The 25,563-nt window shown below is 34.0% G+C and overlaps 1 protein-coding gene across 2 annotated transcripts in view; it reads left to right on the forward strand.

Moving 5' to 3' along the window:
• The window catches only part of LOC130900688 (protein phosphatase Slingshot), a 114,754-nt gene that overhangs the window by 574 nt on the left and 88,617 nt on the right, over nt 1–25,563 (forward strand). The window contains exons 1-2 of one of the 2 annotated variants that reach the window (XM_057811462.1): nt 588–932; nt 18,728–18,780. In XM_057811462.1, coding sequence (XP_057667445.1) covers nt 768–932; nt 18,728–18,780 — 218 coding nt within the window. In that variant the 5' untranslated portion in view covers nt 588–767. Of the gene's footprint in view, nt 1–587; nt 933–18,727; nt 18,781–25,563 lie in introns of those variants that run through there. The other variant, XM_057811463.1, reaches the window with a different exon arrangement.

Below are 25,563 nucleotides of genomic sequence, written 5' to 3' on the forward strand. Positions count from 1 at the left end.
TTATCTAAAGTCTAATATCAATTTATTTTAAATAGTAGGCCTGCATTATATATGTTTTTATTTTCTTTATTATCTGAAAAATATACTAGGGACATTAGTTGTGTTTAGTTGGCCTAAATCATCGATCTTTTGTTTCTTTTGGAAATGTCTACTACTCCGTCCTTAGCGTATTTTGACATTATTTGGCTTATATGTTTTAATAAGAATATTAAGATTAAGTTTTTTATAAAATGTCTGTAACTACTTTTCAAATTATTTTTGTTTGTCAATATCATTCTGAAATTCAAAAAACAAATAAATTATTCAACGACGTTACTAAAAATAGAACTCATTCATCAAGTTGAAATAAGAGCAATAAGAGAATTTGTTATTACTTGTTATAATTTATTTCAAAACACATAAAAAATATTTTTGTTACAGCAATTTTGTTTTCTGTTCTTGTTTGTTTTCAAATGCTATTTTAAAATGCATTGAATCAAAATACACATTGTTTGTAGTATTCTAGTTTCATTTCCGCCTACTGTAATTATAGCCACTATCACAAAAATACGTTCACCACCAACAGCTGCTCTTCTGTCATTTCTGTCAGTTTACATTCGACGTTCTTGTAGCAAGGTTATTCAAAACAAATATATCTTTCGGTTTGGTATACTGTGAGACGTCTTTACAAACATTTTAATATTAAAATGACTTAAAAATTGGTCGTTATGAATTAAGTTGATATTTTTTTGTATGTTTCGAGTGAAATATCGTGTTTTCTTTTCGTCATGTTGTATGTTTTACCGCCCTTGAGAACTCAAAATACTTCAACGAATTGGAGCAACTTTTGTGCTAGTAAAAACGCCCCCCCTGAGATTAAAGGTTCGAGTTGGGAAAAAGAAAAAAGACCTCCTAGGGCCCAACTTAGAAACATTCAAATTATCACCATTAAAGTAAGATATTTTCAATTATTTTTAGCTCATATTAAGGTTAATCCTGAGGAAATGATTATATAAATCGAGTTATTGATAGGGAATTATTTGCTTTATTTCTTTTTTCTATTATTATAATTGTGGTGTTTTAAGATTTCATACAAATTTCAAGGGGTGGGTAAGACGTACGAAAATCGATAGGAATTTTTGTAATTGTCCTTGAACTTTTTCAGAAATAATGTGTAAAACATGCTGTTAAGGATTTCGTTATTTTTTTTTAAATTTGTGAATATTGATTTTGTCATATTAAGCATAAACTCAAGTAAAACTATATCTGTTTATAGATATCGTAAACTAATGTATCTACATGGCAATTCGATTACAAAATTACGTAAGTTTTTGTCGATTCCTAATAAACCAGATGTTGAATTATATTTTTTAACGTACCGCTTCTTTCCGGTTTCGGGGTACTTATTCTTTTCAACGAGATTTTTTACCTGTCGTCTAGATACATGTGTATTCTGTTTATGACGCACACTTAGTCAATATTATTATATGTTGTTTTCTCTTCTTTTTTCGGTCTTGTCTTCCTGTTTACCTCAGCCCATGTGGCAATCGAAAATGGTGTACATGCGTTTTATTTTATCTTAAATAGACACAATCATATTCTTGTTGAATGCGAAGATCGTTTGTATACGCCGACGTTTTTACAGGGTGTAACATTTTCAACTGGCGAAGACAAAATTTTTAGATTGTAGTGTATAACTTCCAAAATTGAAGATAGTTACAAATTTCGATCAATCATAGACGTGCAGTTTTTATTAAAAATTATCTTAAGCGTTCTCTAACGAATGGGTTAATACAAAAACTTTTTTTTTTTAAATGTAATAGGGGGTTGACTTGAAAGTTTCTAAACCATTGGTTCCCAAATTTTTTTGTTTGATAGACCACATTGAAAATTTTGATGTTTCCGTTGAACATTTCGAAAAAGACTTTATTGCTTTGTAGGGTTAATTAATATCGATTCATTTTACTTTTCTTTTCGAAATTCTGAATTCTGGAAACAAATTCCGTCACCGAGTTTTCATTGTGGCTGAGTTTATGCAAGGTTGCAAGCACATACACCACACATCGTATTAATTGCACGTCTGAACAAGCGTTGCTGACGGAATGGGGGCCAGTACGGCAACGGTAAGTCTCGAGCCGTTGTACTTTCTTAAAATATTGTCTGTCTATATTGACATTTTAGTTTTTCACTATCGAAACCAAATAAATTTTCATGGATCTCCAATTTTTGTCACTCTCAACGTAGACCCCTGTCGAGTCTCCCGTGGACCACTTTTTTTGGTGTTAAAAAGACCTTCTCTATCTTCTTGTGAAATTGAAATTTATGGAAACCGTTGGTGATATTCATACTGAACACACTATTTATTTCTAGCACTACACCAACACTTACAATTACTCTGACTGATATGAGCGTTTCAATAACTAAGTTATCGTCTTCAGAGGCTGAAGATAAACAGTCTGGGTGTTGTCGAGAAGTATGTTCATTTTTTGAATAGAAAAAAATACTTCTGGTTGTCCTTCGTGGGTATTTTTTACCAAATTGAGCACTACCTGATTCTGATACCACAGACAGTAGTTCCAGTTGTTGCGGTCTTAAAGATAAACATGAAGTACAACTGGGGTCAATAACATTAGACAAATCTATTGAAATGGAAAATATAAAAACTTTTTTACTTAGTAAACCATCTAAAGCTCAACAGAACATTGTAGGAAAATGAGAAATGATGGAATTAAAGAAAAAATTATGAAATATCAAGACAAATAGTGCATCCTGATCGGTATGAATAGGGCAATACTGGTTTATTTTCCGAAAAACCGACCAAACACTGATTAGAAGATCTTTCATAGGGGTTGATAACAATTAATGCGCGTTTCGATGAAATTCAACATCTAATTTTTGTTATATTATTAACTATATTTTTCTATCGAATATTTTTTAAAAATAAACAGTTTTTTACGACATCATGTGACGTTACAATTATAACCTAGAGATGCGAAAATTTTTCATTATCGATTAAACACTTCTTGTTAGTTGATAGTCCGGGTGCCAGGTGGAAATTTGGTTAATGATTTCCTTTCGAAAGATAATTGGTGATATGCATCAGAGAGTTATGTAATAAAACCGAGTGAACGTCAGCTGCGACTCTCACGCACGACAAATAAAAAGAAATTCAGTCATTTCCTCCCAGCTGAAAATTTGTAAGCTGATTGTTAGTATACAGCAGTTAGCAGTGAGTCGAGGAAAACCTGGTCAGCTAGTGCAATAGATGCTTCCGTTTAAGTCCTACGTAATAACTTCCAAATTATCAGCTGACGGTTTTTCCACGAAACGTTAAAGTGTAACAAATTTTTAGTTGGGAAGAAATGACTAAATTTCTTTTTTTTCCATCTCATTCCACCCACCGAGCCGCAGATTCACTGGGCTTTATTTTACAACTATCTGAAGCATTTACTACAACTCGATGGCGTATTTCTGCTGCTGGCTCCTGGACTATGACTCTCATTGTCTTTTTGTATACTTATTTCAGCGGATGCCACGTGTATCCTGTGCACTAGTGCATAAAATCAAACTTATCGTTCCAAGGTATGGGTACTACTTGAATATTAATCTGGTCAAGATACGAAACGTAAATAGTAGACAATGTCTTGTTATTTACATCAGTCGAAACGTGTCATTTATTATTTAAATATTATAAACATTGTTTTTAACTTCGTTTTTGAGGTTTGTAATTTTGTTGTTTGTTTTTTAAACAGATTCGTTTTATGGTAATATGACTTGTCTGGATGTTTTGGGCGGACACAACAAGCTATTGTTGATTGTAATTTTTAATTTGAGTAAATGAATGTTTAAAATTCCGCGAAAACTGTCAAAAATTTCCTAAATACGAGGGTAAAACTGTGTAAAAATTCCGATATTGCAAAGAAACAGAACATCTTTTTACCATAATCATTTTTGTTCATCAACACTGTCTTATTTTGAAGGTTGTGTCTACTGTAATTATAAGTTTTATTAGTCGAGTTTATGCAGCGAGGGACATCGATAAATGTAGCTGTTTACTGCGCTTTTTTGACTAAATTTAAATGTAGCTGCATGAAAATATTAAACTTTGTCCTCCTTTCATATCCAAAATCTGACAAAATCGAATTAGAATAAATTAAATAGCCACCGTAGAGTCAAAACTTAGCGCCAAGTCATTTTCACTTATTCCACTGCCGGAAAGAGTAGATTCGCTGCACAGATGACGTGGTGAAAAAGGAAACTGATTATCTTCGTATGCAGCAGACTTAAGCGTGCAGAAACTCGATTTATAAATTCGACTTTCCGTTTGCCTTTACCGTTCGCGGGTGACGTTTGCCGTTTGACGTTCGTGGCAAATTCTACAACTTATTCATAAAGGTTGCTGCGGTTAACCTAAAAATTTTGTTATTCTTTTCGACGTGTATGTGTGTTTTTGTTTTTGTGACATTTTTGTAGTTTTTTTTCTACAATAAATAAATATACAGGGTGTTTCTAAATTCATGCGGCAAAATTTAGATGAAATTAATATGGGTCTTTCCTAAAACAAAACTTTCTCAACTCGCCCTTAAAAAGTGGTTACTAAAATTGACTTTCATATTATAAAAAACCGTATTGAAAAAAGTTTTAATACAAAATAAATCAAGTGTTACGAATTTAACCCTCCTATAATGTATCAGGAAGAAATACCCGTAGTTAGTCGTTTGTGAGTCCAAGAATTTCAAGTTTCTAGCATTATTGAAATTATAGAAAAAAAAAATAATAATAAAAACTCAATTTTAGAAACCAATTTTTAAGGGTGGGTTGAGAAAATTTTGTTATAGGAAAGACCTATCTTAATTTCGTACGAGCAATCACCTCCTGAATTTTGTCGCACACCCTGTATATATACGTTGGTCGAAAGTTTGTTTACAATGGCGTCGAAAATCGCCATAGAAACGCGAAAACAAAGCGACGCGGAGTCCGTTAACCTTTTTAAAACAAAACAAGACTTGTTCGAAATTCACTTCTCGTGAATCAGATCTATTAATTTTATCTTTTAACTGTTTCTGTTCGGCGTTGTCGGTAGGTAAAATCTTTTCGAGACATCTGCACGACTAACGTGTAACAGGAATTCCCTGTTGCATGCACACAGGGTCGGACGAAACAGCCGCAATAACGAATTTTATGAAAAGTTGTCCCAAATCAAATCGTTTGTAATATAAATAATTATCGTAATAGGCCGGTTAAAAAATGGAGAGATCTTGGAAGTTAACAATGCACGCATCTGTTTTGTAAACTACGCTAGTACAAATACACTGTTTACACTACCGCTACACCCAAAACACTCACGATTACACTGTCTAATGGGCGTTTCGTTATCTTGTTTATATAACGCAGATCAATACTAATAAATCACAAGACAAAAATTGGAACAAATAGATAAACGAAATAAACCTGCAAAAAGTCCTTAGAGAGGATAGAAAACGAATGCCTCCAATACACGGAACCAACGCGCTGAGGCGTTGAAAAACACGATTCAGTTTATAATGAATTCCGAAGACATGGTGGAAGAGAACATAAACAAATACCTAGACGAGGAGGATTCGCAACACCGATGGAAGTGCACCAGCAAAGAAAACTCTTGAATAGGATGGAATTTCAAAGAAATCGTTTCCTTACAAAGCTGAGAACGAAAAACTTCCTATCGAGATAGAAACAAGCGGATCTCATCTTGCTGAGAAAATTTCGCAAAATTATGTGCCGATAAGTTTTTTGCACGCCATGAGTAAAAAATAAAACTGTGGTAGCATTGTTGAAGAAGCCTTGTCAGATTCAGCCAGTGATGACTGCTGCTACGAAGAATGTTTAAAGCAATGCGAGGAACCATTCCAGAAGTACTTGGCTCATCAAAGAAAACTTCTTCTTCTTCCTACTCCATTTTAGACAGATTGCCTGTTTATTCTTCGCAGCATGCCTATTGCTTCAATTTATGGTAAGATCTTTTTCGTGGCCTTCCCACACTTATTCTCTCGATTGGTGAGTTGTCTCGTGCTATCCTTACCATTCTTTCCTCGCTCATTCTACTTATGTGTTCGTCCCATTCGCGTGTTCTGCTCAGTACCCGTTCGTTAATATTTTCCATTCTGCATTTTTGCCTTATGTCGTCGCTACGTTTCCTGCCTAGGAGCGTTTTTCCAGTAATTTTTCGTAGGACTTTCATTTCGCTTGTTTCCAGGAGCCTTTTTGTTTTTGCTGTATCAGGCCGAGTTTCTGCATAGATAGTTGCTGGGGGGAATGAGTAGCTCAGTAGTCATGCTGCTGGTCCCAAGCCCAAGGAGGAGGGTTCCTAAGTTAGCTTAGCCTGCCTGCCTGAGGTCAAAAAAACTCATGTTCATAGAACCGACAGTTTGCCTCGGAAACGGACTGAACTAAAGATCAAAGAAAATATTTATTCTTCAACCTAATTTCCTTTTAGTTCCATACAATTTTTCAAGCGACGTTCAAAAAGTTCGATAGGAATCGTCAACTTCCTCTTAATAGACGTTAATCGACGACTTCACCTCTTTGTTTTTGGAAAATCTTTGACCACCGAACTATTTTTTCAAGTTTGGGAACAAAAAATAATCCGATCTGGCGAATAGGGTGCATGAGGTAGTAATTCAAACTTTAATCATTAATTTGGGCGTTTGAAATAACGGATTTGTGAGCTGGTACATTGTCTTGATGAAACAACACTTTTTTGTTAGCCCTTTTCCTTGATTTCTTCGCTCAAACGTTGCAATAAGTTCGCATAATACTCGTCGTTGATAGTTTTTCCTTTTTCAAGATAGTTAATGAAAATTATCCCACACGCATCCCAAAAAACCGACGCTATGACTTTGTCTGCGGATGGAATGGTCTTTGCCTTCTTTGGAGACGGTTCTCCCTTTTCAGTCCATTGCTTTTGTTTCGAGTGTGAATCTTTGGACCCACGTTTCATCCATGGTTATGAAAATCTGTGAACAAACGCGGCGCCCATCTTCCGCACGTCTTTCTCATGTCCAAATTTTCAGTTAATATTCTATGTACTCTTTTTGAAATGTCTACTATATCTGCTACCAATACCGCTTTGTGGATTTTCTTCAACATTTCTTGAGTCGTCATCTCATTTGGCCAAACCATTGAGCTGCTGGTCTTCGTAGGTCGTACGATCTTGTTTAAACTCTGCTACCCAACATTTTACTATATTGGTTGAGCTGATGCCTTTCAAATAAAAGTATTGTATCACAAAACGATCACCAATGATTACAAATTCACTATTGATGGCTGCCAAACCAATTCTGAACAACGTGGTGGGTTCGAACTTGAAATATATGCAGTATAGATTGTGTACTTTCTAATACAATCCATCTCTAGACCAGACCAGTTACTTCTGGATTCGATGATTGAAATGTCTAAAATGGTTATACCTGTTAGACCTGCACAATGCATTCCAAAATAAGTAATATTTATTGACAAGAAGAATTCTACCCTATGGATAACATCTCTCCCTTCTAGTCACGACAACTTTTCCTGGGAGAATTTTTCATTATCTAAAAAAAGTGATTTAGTTTCGATGTAATGGATTTTGTTTTACAAACTATAAACAAAGTTTATTTTATTTCAATTAAAAATATTAAAATAGAACTGTGACTTTTTTTTCAAAATATTTGACGTCTATATCACTTTAAAACTATTGATTGACTGATAATAATTTCTAATTTTACTAGTTTTAAGTTCATAAAAGGACGGGAAAACAGGCTGATGTAATTTATCTCACGAAATTCTCTAGTTTTCTCGTTAAAAAAAAAATGATCTACGGCTTGGCCTACATACAAAGAGTAGTTACAAGATCGCTTCTTTCCATCGCCGGAGACGACGCGCAATTTCGATAATAATACGGTATACGACAAAACGACGAGGTCGACTCACCATTTTTATATTACCTTCGCTTTATCTTCAGGTCCGCCGAAGGACGCGCAAAAAAAGTAAAACCACCAACGTAAAATTCCGTCACGTTCAAACTCATACCACGAATATAAATAAATAAATCACAATAATTCATAATGCGAAAGTTATTTGCTAGATACAGATTGATATAATGAACTGTACCTTCAATAGATATTATTTTAAAACATTTGAGGAAGGAATTGGAATAAAGGTTCGAGAAGAAACAAAAAATACAAGGTCTGGTTATTAAATAACGAGACTGGTTACGAAAAAGGGTTGTATCATAAAAATTATTCTACATTCGAATGCTTCCCTTCAATATACCCCCCTCCTCTTGCCACACATCTCTCCATAAGTTTTTTCCATTGATCGAATCAGTGCTGGAAGTATTCTTTGGCGATGGCCTTTTGGAGCTCTGCCGTTTTTTGCTTTACCTCTTCCATCGACTCAAATCACGTCCCTTTCAAAGCAAATTTTTTTCTAACCTTTCAAGAAAATCTGAGCAGACCCATTGACGCAAGAGCTTTTGGTCAGATTTTTTGGCACCGACTTTACCTAACCTAACCGTTTCCTTATCAACGTTTACAGCCTCGGCAATCATCCGGATGCTAATTCGACGATCTGCACGCATAATTTGGTTGATTTTGGTCACTGTTTCCAGAGTTTAAACAGTCACAGGCCGACCTGGGTGCTGGTCATCTTCAGTGCTCTCTCGGCCCTCACTAAAACCTTTACATCATTCAATAACACGCGCACGAGATAGATAATTATCCCCATAGGCCTCTTGCAACAATTTATAGCAATCAGTCGAAATTTTTTCAATTTGATGAGAAATTTAAGATTGATACGCCTAGGGTGCCCTTTAGGCGCGCAGTCTCGTTATTTAATAGCCAGACCTCGTATAAATTATTCCATTAACTCATTTCAATTTACAAGTTTTGAAATAAAAATTTATGCTACACCACATCCTGTCGTGTTTTTTTTAAATCCCTTTAAAGTAACCTCGGGGAAAAAGTCAATGATGCGTTCGACATTAAGAAAACTATAAATCTACAATATTGCCAATATAAATTTGACGGACCATTTAATTTCACAGTTAAAACAATTTCTAGTTCGAACTTAGTAGTTGGGGTTGGTAAATGTCGTATTGATTTTCCAGGGCTGTTATTGAAGGGGACTTTAAAAAACAAAGGGGTAGATGATGTACTAGGGTTTACGGCGATGGCGAATGAGATATACGAATTTAATATTTTTGATGTAAATCAGGAGAGAAGTAAAAACTTTCACGATAAATATTCTTGGTTGGAAAAGAAAATAAATTAATGGCGCAATTAGAAGAACAAAATATAAGACTATTAGATTCCGACAAAAACCTTCAACAACAAGTACAGGGTGTTTAGAGAGATTTTTCATAAATATAAAGTCGTGGGGGTATGAAAATCGATTATAATGGATCGATTTGTGCTATGTATACGAGACAAGTCAGTTGTTCGTAACAATTCGTTTTCTATATGGAATCTATTATCACCTTCTCGCTTTCTAACTCTCCAATTTGTACCACAACTCAATCGGGTTGAGGTCGGGCGACTGTGACGACCAAATCATTACTTTGAGTTCATTTTTCCTTTCCAATTTTTTCAGATTTGCACATCTGCTTGAAATCGTTGTGAAGCTGGAAGATGAATTTTCTGCCGATTGCGCGCTGGACAGAACTTCTATAGCCTTCTTTCTGCAAAATCCTTTCAACTTTTACCATGTCTCCAGTCGTCCTTCCTCCAAAACATTCACAAACCATAACCGAGTCTACGCCGTGCTTTTGAGTCGGAATTACACATGTGTCTAACATTCAATGTTTATCTTCAACGTTTGTGGTTTTTCAAGGCCGCTATTAATGTTTTTTTATCGCTAAAGCTCCTCGTGGATGCATGGACTTGCGATTAATGCACGAGTTCTTTTATTTTATCAATTTTAAAACTTGTAAGTCTGAATTTACGAAAACGAATACAATTCTTCACAAAAAGATGTTTTGGTCCAAAAAGCACGTTCTTGCGTCTCACAGGACTAAACTACAATCATAAATACTGAAGTAATGATTCACCGTTGAAAAATAATAAACAAATCAATCGGTACTTGTAAGTTTCATCTTGTTGTATCTTTTCGACTTTTGCTTGACAATATGACAATGGATGGTTTATGATGTGGGTAACTAACTTTTGTCCAGTAGTGTACTTCTACAATATCGTGCGTTATATTCCGAACATTCGTGTGTGTGATGAATTAGCGCCAGTCGTTCGAAATCGTCAACTTTCGTAGTTGCTAGATAGACTGAATTTAAACACTTTTAGAGAGGTGGAAAAAGGATAAAATGGTCAATGATCGTTTACTTTTCACTATTTCGTCCCGTTCGCTATGACTTTTATTTATAAACTAACTCTCGTCGCTAAATAGACTAGAAAGTAAAAAGTCAAATGAATAAAAAGGCTTTCCTGAAAATAATCGACAATGTAGTAAAAATATGTGAACAAAAACAATATCAAAGTCGTCGCGAATCGGTGTATTCGCCAAATATTAGATTCCGATTATAACTGAGTAGGACCAGCTTCACGGTACGAGTCGTAGACGAGTTCGTAACATTCTTATTTACAATAAATACATCACTATTGTTACAAATTTGGATTCTTACGATTATAAATCTATCTTCGGTACGAGATAAGAGCTTACATTCCTTACCCTACTACAGGCTTGCTCGCGCTTACAAGCTTAATATTTCTACGGGGTTAATAAATTTGAAAAAAGGCATAACTATGAATAGGGCTTAGATTTTTTTTCAAAAAAGATTGTTCAAGACATACTGACCAAAAATTTAAAGATCAATTGGTACAAATCTTAACAGTTGGTTATCCTCTTAACATTGCAATTTTTTTTGTTAATTATTTTAAAATTTGTTTCCGTTTACATAACCTCCCGTATATTTATTACCTGTTAACTTTTACTCTACGAGGATATATTGAATAATTCTTAGCCTACTATAGAACCAAACAAAATTTCAATGTCAAAATATTTTATTCTCCTCTTAATTGGATACATTTATTACAGCGAACCTCAATAAAATGTTTCTTCTTGCTCTGCAAACCAGATCTCCACAGCTTTTATTACCTTCTCGTTGGAAGAAAATTTAAACTTTTTTTCAAATGAGGAAAGAGATGATAGTCGGACGGAGCCAAATCTGGTGAATAAGGGGGGTGTTCTAGTAATTCAAACCCTAAATCACGAATTTTTTGCATGGCAACATGAGATTTGTGTGCAGGGGCGTTGTCCTGCAAAAACAAAACACCTTTGGATAGCTTTCCGCGTCTTTTCTCTTTAATTTTATCTCGTAGAGTGGTCAGTAATGTCGAATAGTAATCTCCAATTATTGTTTTACCCTTGTCCAAAAAATCAATCATGATTACTCCATGGCAATTCCAAAAAACTGAAGCAAGAACTTTTCCAGCAGATTTTTGGACAGGAAACTTCTTAGGTCTTGGAGAACCAGAGTATCACCATTCCATCGATTGTTGCTTTGTTTTTAGATCATAGAAATGTACCCAAGTCTCATCCATAGTAACAATTCGGTTTAAGAAGTCTACATCGTTTTCAAATCGAGCACAGATCGAACGCGATGCTTCTACCTTTGCACGCTGTTGGTCAGTCAAACATTTGGGGATACATTTTGCAGCAATTTTTCTCATGTCCAAATTGACGTGAACTATATGATGAACGCGTTCGTATGAAATATTCGGTGCTTCAGATATCCGTTTTAGCCCAATTTGACGGTCTGAACAAATCATGTCATGAACTGCATCGATATTTTCGGAGACTGACACGGAAACTGGCTTTTCCGATCGCTCATCATCTTCAATGGAAAATTTACCTCTTTTGAAACTTGTAGTCCAATTTTTCACAATCGCATACGAAGGATATTGATCACCAAGGGTATTAAGCACATCTTCGTAAATCTGCTTTCCTCTTAACCCTTTTAAATACAGGTCAAACTTTACACTGACACTTATAATAAGTTATTGTTCGTTGCTATGGTGACACAATATTTTGTTTATACATGGAACTGGTCTAGGCTAACTAGATATCAATACATCCTCGTATAGATTTTATTGTGGTAAAAATATTTTTATAAGAATGTAACCCAAGTTGTATCTGCCTCATCGATTTCTATAAATTTCTTACTTGTTACATTTAAATTTAGTTGTATTTAAACTTGTAGTTAATACCTTTTCGTACTATAGTCCATTCATATTCTAAACGAATAGATTATGAATCAAAATTTTTCATACGTTTTTATGATTAAGTATAATTTGAGACGTAGACACAAAATAAATTCCAAAATTTGAAATCATCTTTCTCGGTTCATAGAAACAAATATTTGTGTGTACGTATCTGTATATATTGTATGTTCTGCGTGTGAAATAGTCAACAGTAAATTATACGAATTCCATGTGGTAATTTTTATACCAGTTCTGCAGAGGAATTTAAGAATTTCATGGGCAATTTTTAATAAATGCATTTTATTGTTCAATCTGTTAAAAAAATAGACGTATCTTGAAGTACCGTTAAGTTTTTAACAAGGTGGGTGAAATAGTTGAAAACAGTTTGAAGATCACTTCAATTGGTACAGACCTTAACAGTTGGTTATCCTCTTAAGATCCCAATTTTTTTGTTGATTATTTTAAAATTTGTTTCCATTTACATAACCTCCCGTATATTTATCACCTGTTAACTTTTACTCTATATACATTTTATTGTGGTAAAAATAAATAATACCTACGGGAAATTGCTCACGATCGTAACCCCACGTTATTGGTCGGTACGATAAAACGTGCTTCGTGTATCTCGACCAACCGTGCAAATCTTAGTACAAAGCTAGAAAGTTAGTTGACTTTTCCTCGAAAAACGGTTCGAGAAACTAATTTTTTAAATAGAAAACATTGAGATACTTAAACACCTCAAATCCTTTCTAAAATTATGATTTGTCAGTTGTTGATAGTGATCGTTTAAAAGAATCAAATTTATGCAAAAATGATGTCGCAGGGTGATAAATCCGGATTGTAGGGCGTATGATCTCGTATCTCCCACCCAGTTCGAGTGTGAGACGCACCTCACGATGGAATTCTCCTTCATTTCTATCGGTTTACGTGTTTTTTCAGAAATTTAGAGTAGTATGCAGCTTTTATAGAACTTTGTGTGCACAGGGAGTCAACGTAAAGCACTCCCGTTGAAAAACCGCCCCCCTCCGCCTGGTTTTGCATCACCAAGCAAACTTCTAACCGCATAAATTTGAGTTATAGTAAAATGAGTTATTTTCGACGGTTTCGCGACCATCTTTGGCCGATTTAAATACAGTAGACCTCATTCAGGGACACGCTACCGAAATGACTCCGTAAACGACGACGGCAGTCGGTACTTGACGTTCACTTATAGTTGTAGCATGCGCCAGACGCGTTCACGACGAAAACTATGCCACACTGTTATGAAGAGAACCGTGTGGTGGTTAATAAACTCGTCATAAGATGCCAATATGAATTAAGTTGAACTTACGCGAGGACAAGGTTGATAGAAACCAAAATTATGTTCATAATATAGTTAAACATTTAAAAGTTAGTTTAGGGAGTTTGTGTAAATAATAATCTGTTCATTTAAACAAATCGTGAATTGTTTACTGTTAGTTTTAAATAACCATAAACAGAGGACATTAAGGAAAATATATATAGATAATTATTAGTCTTATAAAATAGTTGTGCAGACTTGAATACAGTGGTATATATAATTGTATGTAATATTAGTGTAAATATAAACCCAATGGTCTAAAATATGTCTTAAAAACATACATGCGCGCCATCTACGGCGTTTTTCTTGATCATAGTGGAAAGCAATATATAGTTATATAGTTTCATAGTACTGTAATATTTTTTTTATGCATTTAAATTATTTCTAACGAGGAGATGACTTTATACATATTGTCCCTTACATACTTAATTCATTTACACACATTTTACTATTTCGTCCTGTTCGCTATGACTTTTCTTTATAAACTAAATCTCGCCGCTAAATAGACACGAATTTATGTCTGAAAGAAACTTCTAGAACTTTAGAAAGTAAAAAAACAAATAAATAAAAAGGCTTTTCTGGAAATTAGTTAAAAAAAAAACAAATGACATTATAATAAAAATTTGTAAACAAAAAAATAACAAAGTCGCCGCGAACCGTCGTATTCGCCAAATATTAGACTCCCATTATAACCGAGTAGGACCGGCTTCATGGTCCGAGTTGTGAACGAGTTAGTACTAGTACTTTAGCTTGATCATATTGTGTATTCATAAAACTTCAGGGGATGATTTCCTTTATACAATGCGATGGTTCTTACCTAAAAAACTTTTTTCATCTAAACCTTCTCATAGATATGATCTCCCGTACTAGAATGTGCAATATTGAAATCTTGTAATATTTTTGACTAGTTTTTTTATTTATTCAGTTTTTATGTTTTGAGATTTTCCACAAAACAAAAAGTTATTTCGTGATATAATATACCAGATTTTAAACAAACAAGATTGATTGTTGGTATTTCTAGATTTATGATTTGTGAAAACTTTTTCAAATTGTACAAAAGACGATTTGAAATTCAAATCCTCGAATGTTCAAAATCTCGGGATATTAATTGGAAGTTTGTAATATACCGATTGTAAAATTCCATAGAGACAGACAGAGTTAAGTAATCCTTTCAAAAGTATTTCCATAAATATATTGTTTGCTATAATATCGCGCGTGACTTTTTGATTTTCTAATGAAATTTATCGCAAATAATCAAGGAATATTATTTAAACAAATATTTGTTTATAGAGTTACTTATATTATCTGTAAAAGCAGACGAATAATTGTACATGTTCAATACAAAAACTTCACGTTCTAAGGAAGGAAACTTTCGATAAAAATAATAATAACACTAGTCGAAAAAATTTTTTTGTAGTAAAACAAGAATAGCACATTGTGATGAAATATACAAATATGAAAATATGAAAAAAATAATTGCAACGCGTAAGGTTTTCAAGTTATATTTGTAGAACATATTTATATAACATATTTATTATTTATTAAAAAAATAATTTGGCGTTTTTTAAATCGTATATATTGACAATATTTATAGTTTACATCTAATAAACATGCCTCACATCTATTAAAAATAAAAACTTTGAAACTTTTGATATCAATTTTCCTTTTATGAGGGGCTGTACTTTCTCTTTTTAAAAACCAACAGCAATCATCCATAATGGCCGAATCCTATCGTCCTTGATATCGAATTTCCATTGTTCTAATATCTTGGTGGAACCTTCACTGACAGCTCTCAAATTTTCGTGAAAAAATGTCGGATGGAAATGGAGGAAATGAATTTTCAATGACAGTCGAGCACCAAGGGATTTGTAGGCTACTAGAAGTTCATCAACTAACTGTTGGTTATTTGGATCTATATTGTCCAAAAATCCCCTCACTGCAGTAACAAATGCCTTCCATGCTGTAAGTTCCTGTCTGGTGAGCTTTTTTGCAAAATTGTCAAGCAATTTTCTTATTTGTGACCCAATAAAATTACCTTCCCTTAATTTGGCATCACTCAATTGGGGAAAGACTTCTCTAAGGTATTTGAATCCATCACCTTCTTATCCATAGGCTCTACAAAGTTTAATGTGAAGGGGGGCAGAAGGACATTTTTAGGATCTACAAGGGGTTAACATTTTGAGATCCTGGTTGAAACTCTTTTTTTGTATATTGTGTTGATCTCCTGCTTGACTGTCCCATAGACAAAGAAAACAGCAACATTTCGTAAACTCTCCGTGAAGTCCTATTAAAATTTCAATTACCTTCAGGTCCCATCATGTCTGCCACTTACACTTGTAGTTAATTTTGTCTAAAAGCAAGCGAATATTTTCATAAGATTGTTTCATCTGCACAAAATGAGCAACTGGTAAGGACGGTTTTGAATTTCCATTGTGTAATAAAACTGCTTTTAATTTGTATTTAGAAGAGTCAATAAATAGGCGCCACTCACTGGGATTATGCTCAATATCAAGTTCCTTCATTAGACCATCAATATCCCTACAGGCACACCACGAATTTTTCATACTGCAAAAATACATAGATTGCAAAAAATGTAGCTATTCTTTTTCTAAATGTTGTAATTTTTGTCTCTTTGGCTAACAATTTCCATTCCTTAAGAAGGGAGGCAAGAAGTTCAGCATGTTGCTTTGATAACCCCAAATCACGGCTGCTTGCCTCCATATCCACAGACAGAATATCCGCGACATAATATACGAAAACAATTAATCCCTACAAATTACCTAACTTAAACCTAACCTAGGCTGCATGCCTCCATAACCTAACTAAAAACCTACAAGAACCTAAACGAAATGAACAAATTGTACAAACGCAATGTCAACAAAAGCGGAGATTTTTTATGTCGCTAATTTTTATGAGGATCAATTATTTGCGGATATTATGTCGCGGATATTTTCTCCGCGGATATAAAGGCGTGTCACCCAAATCACGTGATAAATCATTCAACTTACTTTGAACAATCAAATGTGGCTCGCAGGAACTGGTATTTGGAGTAAAAATAGGGTCTGTGCATTGTTCTTTGGAGCTTTCTATTGATACCTTGTCTTCAGTATCTTCTAAAACAATATTTTGCGGATCTAAAGGCGCGCAATCGGTACTGGTAAATCTTTTATAGCAGACGGCAAATTTGGATACTCGATCTTGTGCTTTCCTATCTTAGAATAACCTTCAGTCTCTGTTAGACAAAAGTAGCAGTCGTCAAAATGGTTAGTAGGTTCCCGCCGTACCATTGGGATTGCAAATGGCATGTTTTTTTCTGCTCATGGGGGTCCCACTGCTTGTCTCGATCTCCAATTAAAGTACCGAAATATTTGAAATAGGCTTTTTTCACAGTTTCGGAAAATGTTCTGGCTTGCGATTTCACCATAAATTCCCCACAAATATAGCAAACTTTGTCAGGTGTAGTTTGAATCGACATTTTCGACTTTATAATCACTTTTTGCACTATGAACAGAGAACTACTTACTATTAAACTCACAATTAAACAAACAATTTTTACCGATTTACCAATATTAACCGCCCCTTTATAAAATTACCTACCAGCTAATGTATACAGGAATAATTTTATTAAGCTATTGAAAAGTGGTACGTGTTAAGGCTTAATAAATATTTTTTCTATTATTGGATGGGCATTTCCATTTCAAAAATAAAAAATAAAGGTCTCGCCTGTGTTTAAATATTTAAAAATAGGTTTTATTATCGGTATTCGAGATTATTCTAGTAGATATGTTCCATAGAAAAAATAATATAAACAAAAAAGTAAAATAACAATACAAGTGGAAATTGTTTTCAGAATTTTAGTTCCATCAATAGAGGTTATTTGAAAATATAGAATTAAAAAGATTTTCTAAAATATTCACTTAATTTAAATGCATTTGATATACGGTAATCGAATTTTTCATTTTCCCTCCCTGAATTGTAATTTGGTCGACGGCTGTTTTTAGTTGTCTACCCTAGCTTTTCATCATTGAAATAAAAACCATTTTGAAAATATTATCCTTCAGAAAACTTTTCCTTGTTTTCGACGCCTGGACTATTGACTCTTGGACACATTCTATAGATAAAATCCTCAATAAATTTTATAACATACGAGGGTTGTGACTCAAGTTTTCAGATATGGTAACACTAATGTCAAATCTGACATTACCATCATAAAGTTTGACATTTTTAATGGTGAACTTGTTGTCATAAGATCGTTATTTGAGTTGTTTATACTTCAAACATTCATCTTGATCAAATAATGGAATTGATTCGCGAAATTATTTTATGAATTTCGACGCGGATTAAACCAACAGCAGTATGCCGATCAAATCGTTTCGATTTTGGTGATCAAGCACCATCTGGAGCTGGTTTTACGAATTCAATCGTAGTCGCACTTCACTACAGGATGAATTTTGTCCCAAATCGGCTGTTGTGCCAGAAAACATCGATACATTCAATATTACATAATTAATCGACTGGCAACAATTGGACAATCGTTCAAAAAAAAGTTCGTGTCGATTGGTGCATCGAATTGCCGAACAGGCGTATGGGTCTTTCAAGAAGAGCAAATTTCAACAAAAGTTGTTTGCGTACGAAGCAAATGGTTGCTTGTTCCATCGAGATAACTGGACATGTCGTCACCATTCCATTAGAACAACGTCGAACGGTCAATTCTGAATGGTACACCAGCATTCTTTTGCTAGAATTAGACGTAAAAATCAGGGGAAACCAACCGCAAAAAAAGGAATTATTTTCCACCACGACAATGCGAGTCCTCACGCATCAATTCAAAAATAGTTTTTGAACAGTCAAAACGTCGAATTGATGAGTCATCCTCCATAGACACCTAATTCTAGCAGATCAAAAACTAATTGCCAAGTCAAGGTTTTTCTACACCAGAAGAAGCGTTGATGTGTTCAAATCACGTATTTTGGAGGTACCTCAATCGGAATGAAAAAAATGCTTCGACAAAAGCCATATCCAATTATAAATATTTGTTTTTGTCTATCTCAAAACTTACGACGTAACCCTCGTAGTAAAAGGCGAATAATATTTATTTATTTGAGGTATTGAAAGAAAAAAATCCGTTTTTATATTGTGTTATGATCATATGCATAATCTATCTTATATATTTCAATTTCAGGAGGGAATTTCCAGTTTTCAGGATGAAACTGACACAAACAAGACCCCAAAAAGGTAAGTTTTTTTTACCATTTGAATTGTAAATTTCGAAACGTTAATGTTGAACAACTAAGCCGACAAAAAAAATAGTAATCGTTTCTAAATTTGAAAGGCAACTCGATTATGTCACATAACAACAAAAATATATAAAAAAAGAAGAATCAGAATCAGCATGCCGTGACTATTCACTTTGTCATTATCCTGTTCACTGGTTTCGAAGTAAATAATCATATTTGTCGATATACTTGACAATGACAACGGAGAAAGTAACTTAATATTTTATATAAATTGGAAATTCATAAGAAGAATTATGAAAAATGAATAGAAAGTAACTACAGATGAAAAAGAAATCGAATTAGACCAAAGTTGAAAAACGCTCAATGTTATTGCGGATAGAACAAGCTTAAAAGTAAGCAAAGTGATTAAATTTAATTGAAAATTTCATGAATTAAAAGTTAATTGAGTGAATTAATGGCGTTTTCACTGAGCGTGGTTTTAAACATAAAACTAGATGCTTAAAACTTGTTATTGAGCAGTTATCAACGATTTATCCACTAACAACTTCACCAAGTTTAATACCAATAAGATATTTTTATGTTGCAATGTCGAACACTATAAAAACCGTACGATGTTCATGATATTTAATAGTAGTCAGTCATTTAATGGGAATTAATAATTTCAAATGAGTTCAAAAAACCATAGACAAATGAAAGAACCTTTCAGCTGATAGAATTCATCCACTAGTCTACCAGGATACGAAGAATCCCATCATATGACAACAACTACAACAAACTAGGCTGCTATCCAGATTCTCAGACAGCAACAAATCACCATCATCAATACCGATCTTGAAAACATTTTAGAATGGAGCGGAAGCAATCTGCTGTTTTTACAAAGAAGGCTGGCAGGATTTGGTCCTGTCTGGATGTAAAATGTCACCATCATCGCAGGCATAGTCAGGAGGTCGATTTAACCGAGGCAGCTTCACAAAAACTTGGAGCCCTTTTTTAAATAAAAAGCTATATACCTCGCAACAGCTTCTAATCCTTTACAAGGCACAAGATTCGTCCATCATTGGAGTGTTGCTCGAACATTTGGAGATCGGTCTTCAAGCATACTCTGAGGATGGTCGAATCAATAGAGAAGTCGATTTATAGGCGACCCTGAGTTGACCAGAAACCTGGACATCTTAGAACATAGAAAAAAGGTCGAATTACCGATACCACCACGGCAAATACTCTTCCGAGCTGTCTAACATAATCCCGCACTGGAGCACTTTTTGCAAGACATAATCGAAAGGCAGACGTGGTTCATGAGCATCGGGTTCGCCTGCGGACGTTTAGAACGGCAATTTATCGATACTCCTTTCTTTGGAGAAGTACAATTCTATGGAATCACCTACTAGGGTGCGTCTTAGCACTACAAACTTTAGATTCTGTTTACATAATAGAAAAGGACCGACTCCACAGTCTATGTAGTGGACGAGTTCGTAACAATACAAAGGGCGTTTTGTAAATAATGACAGGTTTTCATGTAAACCTGAATTTAAACATATAGTATGAAGTCAAAACCAGTTTCCAACTCTTATAACAGTTGTCGTTCCTCGATTTTGTTTTGACTTCAAATTTTCTCTTATATTGTTATTTTGTATCTTGTTTTATCATGTTTTAGTTTTATTCTCTATTTTTCTCAGAAAATTCATTTTTATTTATTTTGGTGTTTATCTCCAGTTTAAATTTTGTCTTGGAGGTATGTCAGAGAATTGTATTTTGACAGGAAACATTGAACTGAACATTTGAAACCGACATTATTAATGAGTCACTTTCACTTTACAATTTCAAACGTCTTGAACTCTAAAAGATAGAATATCAAACCAATGTGTGATCAGCAAAACAAACAAAAAATCACTTAAATATTCTTCAAAAAGCCGATCACGGTTGATTAATACCCAATACTAGTACCAACCTTTTTAAACATTAGACAAATGCATAGGAAGAATGCTATTGGCTCTAACACTAGCACCAATGTAAGATCATCAATAGTGAATTTCAGTGAATTTGAAAGGCCTTATCACAACCAATATAAAAGCTGAAGTAGATTCTACTCTGGGTGAGACTGCTCCTTCGTTATCAACAGTAAAATATTGGGTAGCAGAGGTTGAACGAAGACCAGCATCGCAATGGTCGACCAAATGAGATGGCGACTCCAGAAATGTTAAAAAAAATCCACAAAGCGGTACTGAATGATCGTCGACTGAAAGTGTGCAAGCTAGAAGATTTAGTAATCCAGTACATCGCATATTAACTGAAAATTTGGACATGGGAAAGCTGTGCGCAAGATGGGTGCCGCGTTTGCTCACGATGGAACAAGAAAACAATCAAAACAATGGACTGAAAAGGGAGAATCGACTCCAAAGAAGACAAAGACTGTTCCATCTGCGTGCAAGGTTATGATGACGGTTTTTTGGGATGCGTGTGGGATAATTTTTAATTGAAAAACGAAAAACTATCAACGGGGAGTATTATTGCAACGTTTGAGCGAAGAAATCAAGCAAAAACGACCGCATTTGGTTAAGGAAAAAGTGTTGTTTCATTAAGACAATACATCATCCCAACAATCCTTTATTCCAATGGTCAAAATTGATGAATTAAAATTTGCATTGCTACCTCATGCACTATATTCGCCAGATTTAGCCTCCTCGAACATATTGATCATTGGGAAAAGTGTATGTATATAAATATATTTTTTTCCAAAATGTCTGTGTTTTCTGGCGCACATTAAAATCATAAATATCCCTCGTATACTGTGTGCTGCCAATTGCGAGACTTACTGTTTACGTTTTTTAATTAATTTTAATTAGTCGAAATTTGCATTGCATGTCGAGTAAAATGATAAATTTGGTTCAACGTCCTCATTAAAATCTTTACTGTGTCATTGGTTAATCTGAAATAGACAATCCGCATTGTTAACATTATACAATTTAACCATTGTTAAAAATTTCTTGTATATCGCATGACTCATCGTGGGGGTCTTTTTGCATATTTGGAACTGGGTCACTGTTTTTAATATGATTTGGTTGACTTTAATGGAACAAACTGATAACCAACCGAATAAGTATATATTCTACGTTTTAAATGAGTTAATTGGCTTTCAAATTTTCGCTCGGTTTAAAAGTACGTCGATTTTCCTTTGAAATTTTCCATTAAAGTTATTTTTTTCGTTTCGAAAATAATACGAGTTGTGTGTTTTCGTCTGTTGTTATTGAGGTTAGTTATTTTTCATATATTTTTATACACGGAAGTGCTTTATCATTTTAAAATAATTTTTTTTTATAAAATAAAGGGGGATGGCAGAAAATTGTATACCACTCGTTTACTTTGAGAGTGTATGTGAAAGAATCCACAAATAATATGTATGTATAATTATTTCCATAATTTCAGGGGACTAAAAATATAATCAAAGTATAATGTATTCACTACCGGTTAAAAATTTTGTGCCCACCCTATAGTTTCCTTGTTACTAAACAAATCAAACACACGATAATTCTCATCAAATTAAAATTTTAATTCATCGATTTAAACCCTTTTTGTTTTTATTATTTCGGTGCAAAATTTTGACATTCTCTGTGATAATTTGGACAAATAATCGTCGTTTGTTTTTGGTTCCATTCAATGTCTTTCTATCATTCTATTTGTAGACTTCAATAAGATTTTGTCTGAAGTCTGAAAAGTGACATTATTAGAGCTCATCAGATGATGAATGAGTGTAAATCATATGTAATTACGAGGAACGGAAAAACTAAAGATTTCTATATAAATCGTGGAGTCAGACAGGATAACGGACTATCAACAACTCTAATTGAGATAGCACTAGACGAAGTAATAAAAAACTGCAAGCTGATAGGTACAATTAACGACGTTCAAATATTACCATACGCAGATGATAATAACTAGGAGCGTGAAGAGGCTGAAGAAAACATTCTTGAAGATTGAACAGGAAGCTAATAAAAGGGGACTAGAACTAAAGGGAAACTAAAAGGAAAATAGAAAAATATATATTCGAAAGGGCTGAAAATTGTTAATAACAACCAAAATGAACGAGGAGAGGAAATCATTCAAATTATCCACGCAGGCCACCGAACATACCATGAATTCTGTCTTGCAATGCTAAGCAAAAAAATCAGTATTCGTACTAAAATGAAAATATATAGAGCAGTACTAATGCCAACAGTAACCTATGGAGGAGAAATGTTGAATTTAACATAAGCTGATAAAGAAAAATGATCCAAAGACTAAAAAAGTTAGATGAAGGACAATATATAACACTTATTAATGCAGAAATTAGAGAAATCTTGATTGGTTTATAAAATTGCAGCGAATACTATGGCTATGACACAAAACAAACGAAAAATAATAGTGGAGTTAAAATAATGAAAACGCTTAGGAAACCGGCCCAAAGGAAGACCAAAAATTCAATGGGATAGTCAAGTAACAAGTGATCTTAGGAAACTGGCCCAAAGGAAGACCAAAAATTCAATGGGAAAGTCAAGTAACAAGTGATCTTAGGAAACCGGCCCAAAGGAAGACCAAAAATTCAATGGGATAGTCAAGTAACAAGTGATCTTAGGAAACTGGCCTAAAGGAAGACCAAAAATTCAATGGGAAAGTCAAGTAACAAGTGATCTTAGGAAACCGGCCCAAAGGAAGACCAAAAATTCAATGGGAAAGTCAAGTATCAAGTGATCTTAGGAAAACGGCTCAAAGGAAGACCAAAAAGCTAATGGGAAAGTCAAGTAACACTTGATCTTACGAAACCGGCCCAAATGAAGACTAAAAAGTCAATGAGACACTCAATTAACAAGTGAACTTAGGAAACCGGTCCAAAGGAAGACCAAAAAACCAATCAATTAACAATCTGAACAAAATGGGAGTCCGTGGATGTTGGAGTAATACCCAGGACAGGAAAAAATGGACTCACTACAATAAAGAGCTTTTTGATTGAACGGTTACTATTCCTTTTGGAATGTAATACTGATTATGTATATTCGTTTCCATTTTTTTTCAGGATACTCCAATGATAAGGATTGGAAGAAGGACACTGCTTTCTGACTTTCCTGTCCAATTTATTCCAAAAAAAACTCAATTGGGTTGAGGTCGGACGATTGTGACGTCTAAATCCATACTTTCAGTTCACTTTTTCTTTCCACTTCTTTTAAATACTCTTTGTACAGCTTCGAGAAATATTTGGAATCGTTATCGTAATAGATAAATTTTCTGCCGATCAGGCGCTGGACATTTTCTTTTACCATTTTTTATAGCCTTCTTTTTTCAGAATTCTTTAAATTTTTACCAGGTATCCAATTGCCTTTCTTCCAGAACATTCCAAACCATCACCGTGCTTCCGCCGTGTTTCTTAGTCGGGAATACACAAGGATCTAAAATCCGTTCCTCCTTTAACCTGAGCACAAAAACCGAATACTTTGAATCATCTCTTCATAAACCTCTCTCCCACTCAAGTGTCAATTTTTATGTTCTTTAGTCTACAGCAAACTCTTTATTTTGACATCTTAAAAGGCTGCCACTTTTCCAAAAAGTTCAGCCTCTCTCAATGTCCTTTTCACTCAAAGGAAGATGCCTAGATTCATTGATTTGAGCTGATATCTGTAAGTCGTCGATTACGTTTACTGATCAATACAATACTTTCATATTCAACGGTTTTTTGAAACGAATTTCAACTGATAGTTTCTCAATTTTACCCATTTTAAAACATAGTCTGATTTTGTTAGAACGATTCGTATCACAAAAAAATGTCTTGGACCAAAAAATATAAATCAAATCACATCCTTACGTCTCACAGGTCTAACTGGTACTTAACTACAATCATAAACATTAAAGAAATAATTGGCAGTTTGAAGATTGATAGACAACTTGTCGCACTCACAAAAAATAAATATGAAAAAGAAATTAGTTGAAGTTCATCATTTTGAAATTTAGTGAATGGATTATGATGTGGGCAAAAGCTTTTGACTGGTAGTTTAACTGTATCTGCCGTTATTTTTAATAAAAACACATCTTGTACAGCATGAACTACCTATATAGCAAAATATGGCGAAACCTTTACTTTATTCATTTGAGAAAGATTGAATCATGTCAGGTGATGAATTTCATTCAGAAAGTTGAGTATTAGTACAAAAAAAACTGTACCGGTTTCAGTAATTACGTAGAAAATGAATTTTTCCGTTACTTTAGGATCTCACCGTATAACTTACTAGTATTACTTTCATTTATATAAATAACGAGAGTTAGATATATAAAATAACCGACATTTTACGTAATAATTCTTAAATGCACACCACGTAATGTAATGTAATTAATTTTTATCTGGGTCAAAAACGAGTTTAGAGTTTGGAATTATTTGTATCGGGTATCTGATATAGATAGTCCGGTCAATTTAGAAATTCCCACCAAGCTGAAAATCAGTTAAATCATAAATAAAAATTTGGAAGTTCCCCATCGTTTCAGTGTATGGAAAAATTTTATTTAAGGTCAAAGGTTAAAAAAAACGGCTGATGTGTAATTATTTTGAAATTAGAATGTCTGTCAAAATTATTTTAAGTATACGTCGACGGGCGAACGCGAGTTTATACTATTTTGGGAGCTAGGTCATGTACTTAGCAAACATTAAACTCGTACACAATACAAAAAATAAATTTATAAAAAGGAAGATTTCTTCTGTAACCAGGCCAAAAACTTATGTATTAGTCCAGTCAAATTGTTATGAAAAAAGATGATTTACGAA

Source organism: Diorhabda carinulata, chromosome X (assembly GCF_026250575.1).
Source record: "Diorhabda carinulata isolate Delta chromosome X, icDioCari1.1, whole genome shotgun sequence".
NCBI classification, from domain to species: Eukaryota; Metazoa; Arthropoda; class Insecta; order Coleoptera; family Chrysomelidae; genus Diorhabda; species Diorhabda carinulata.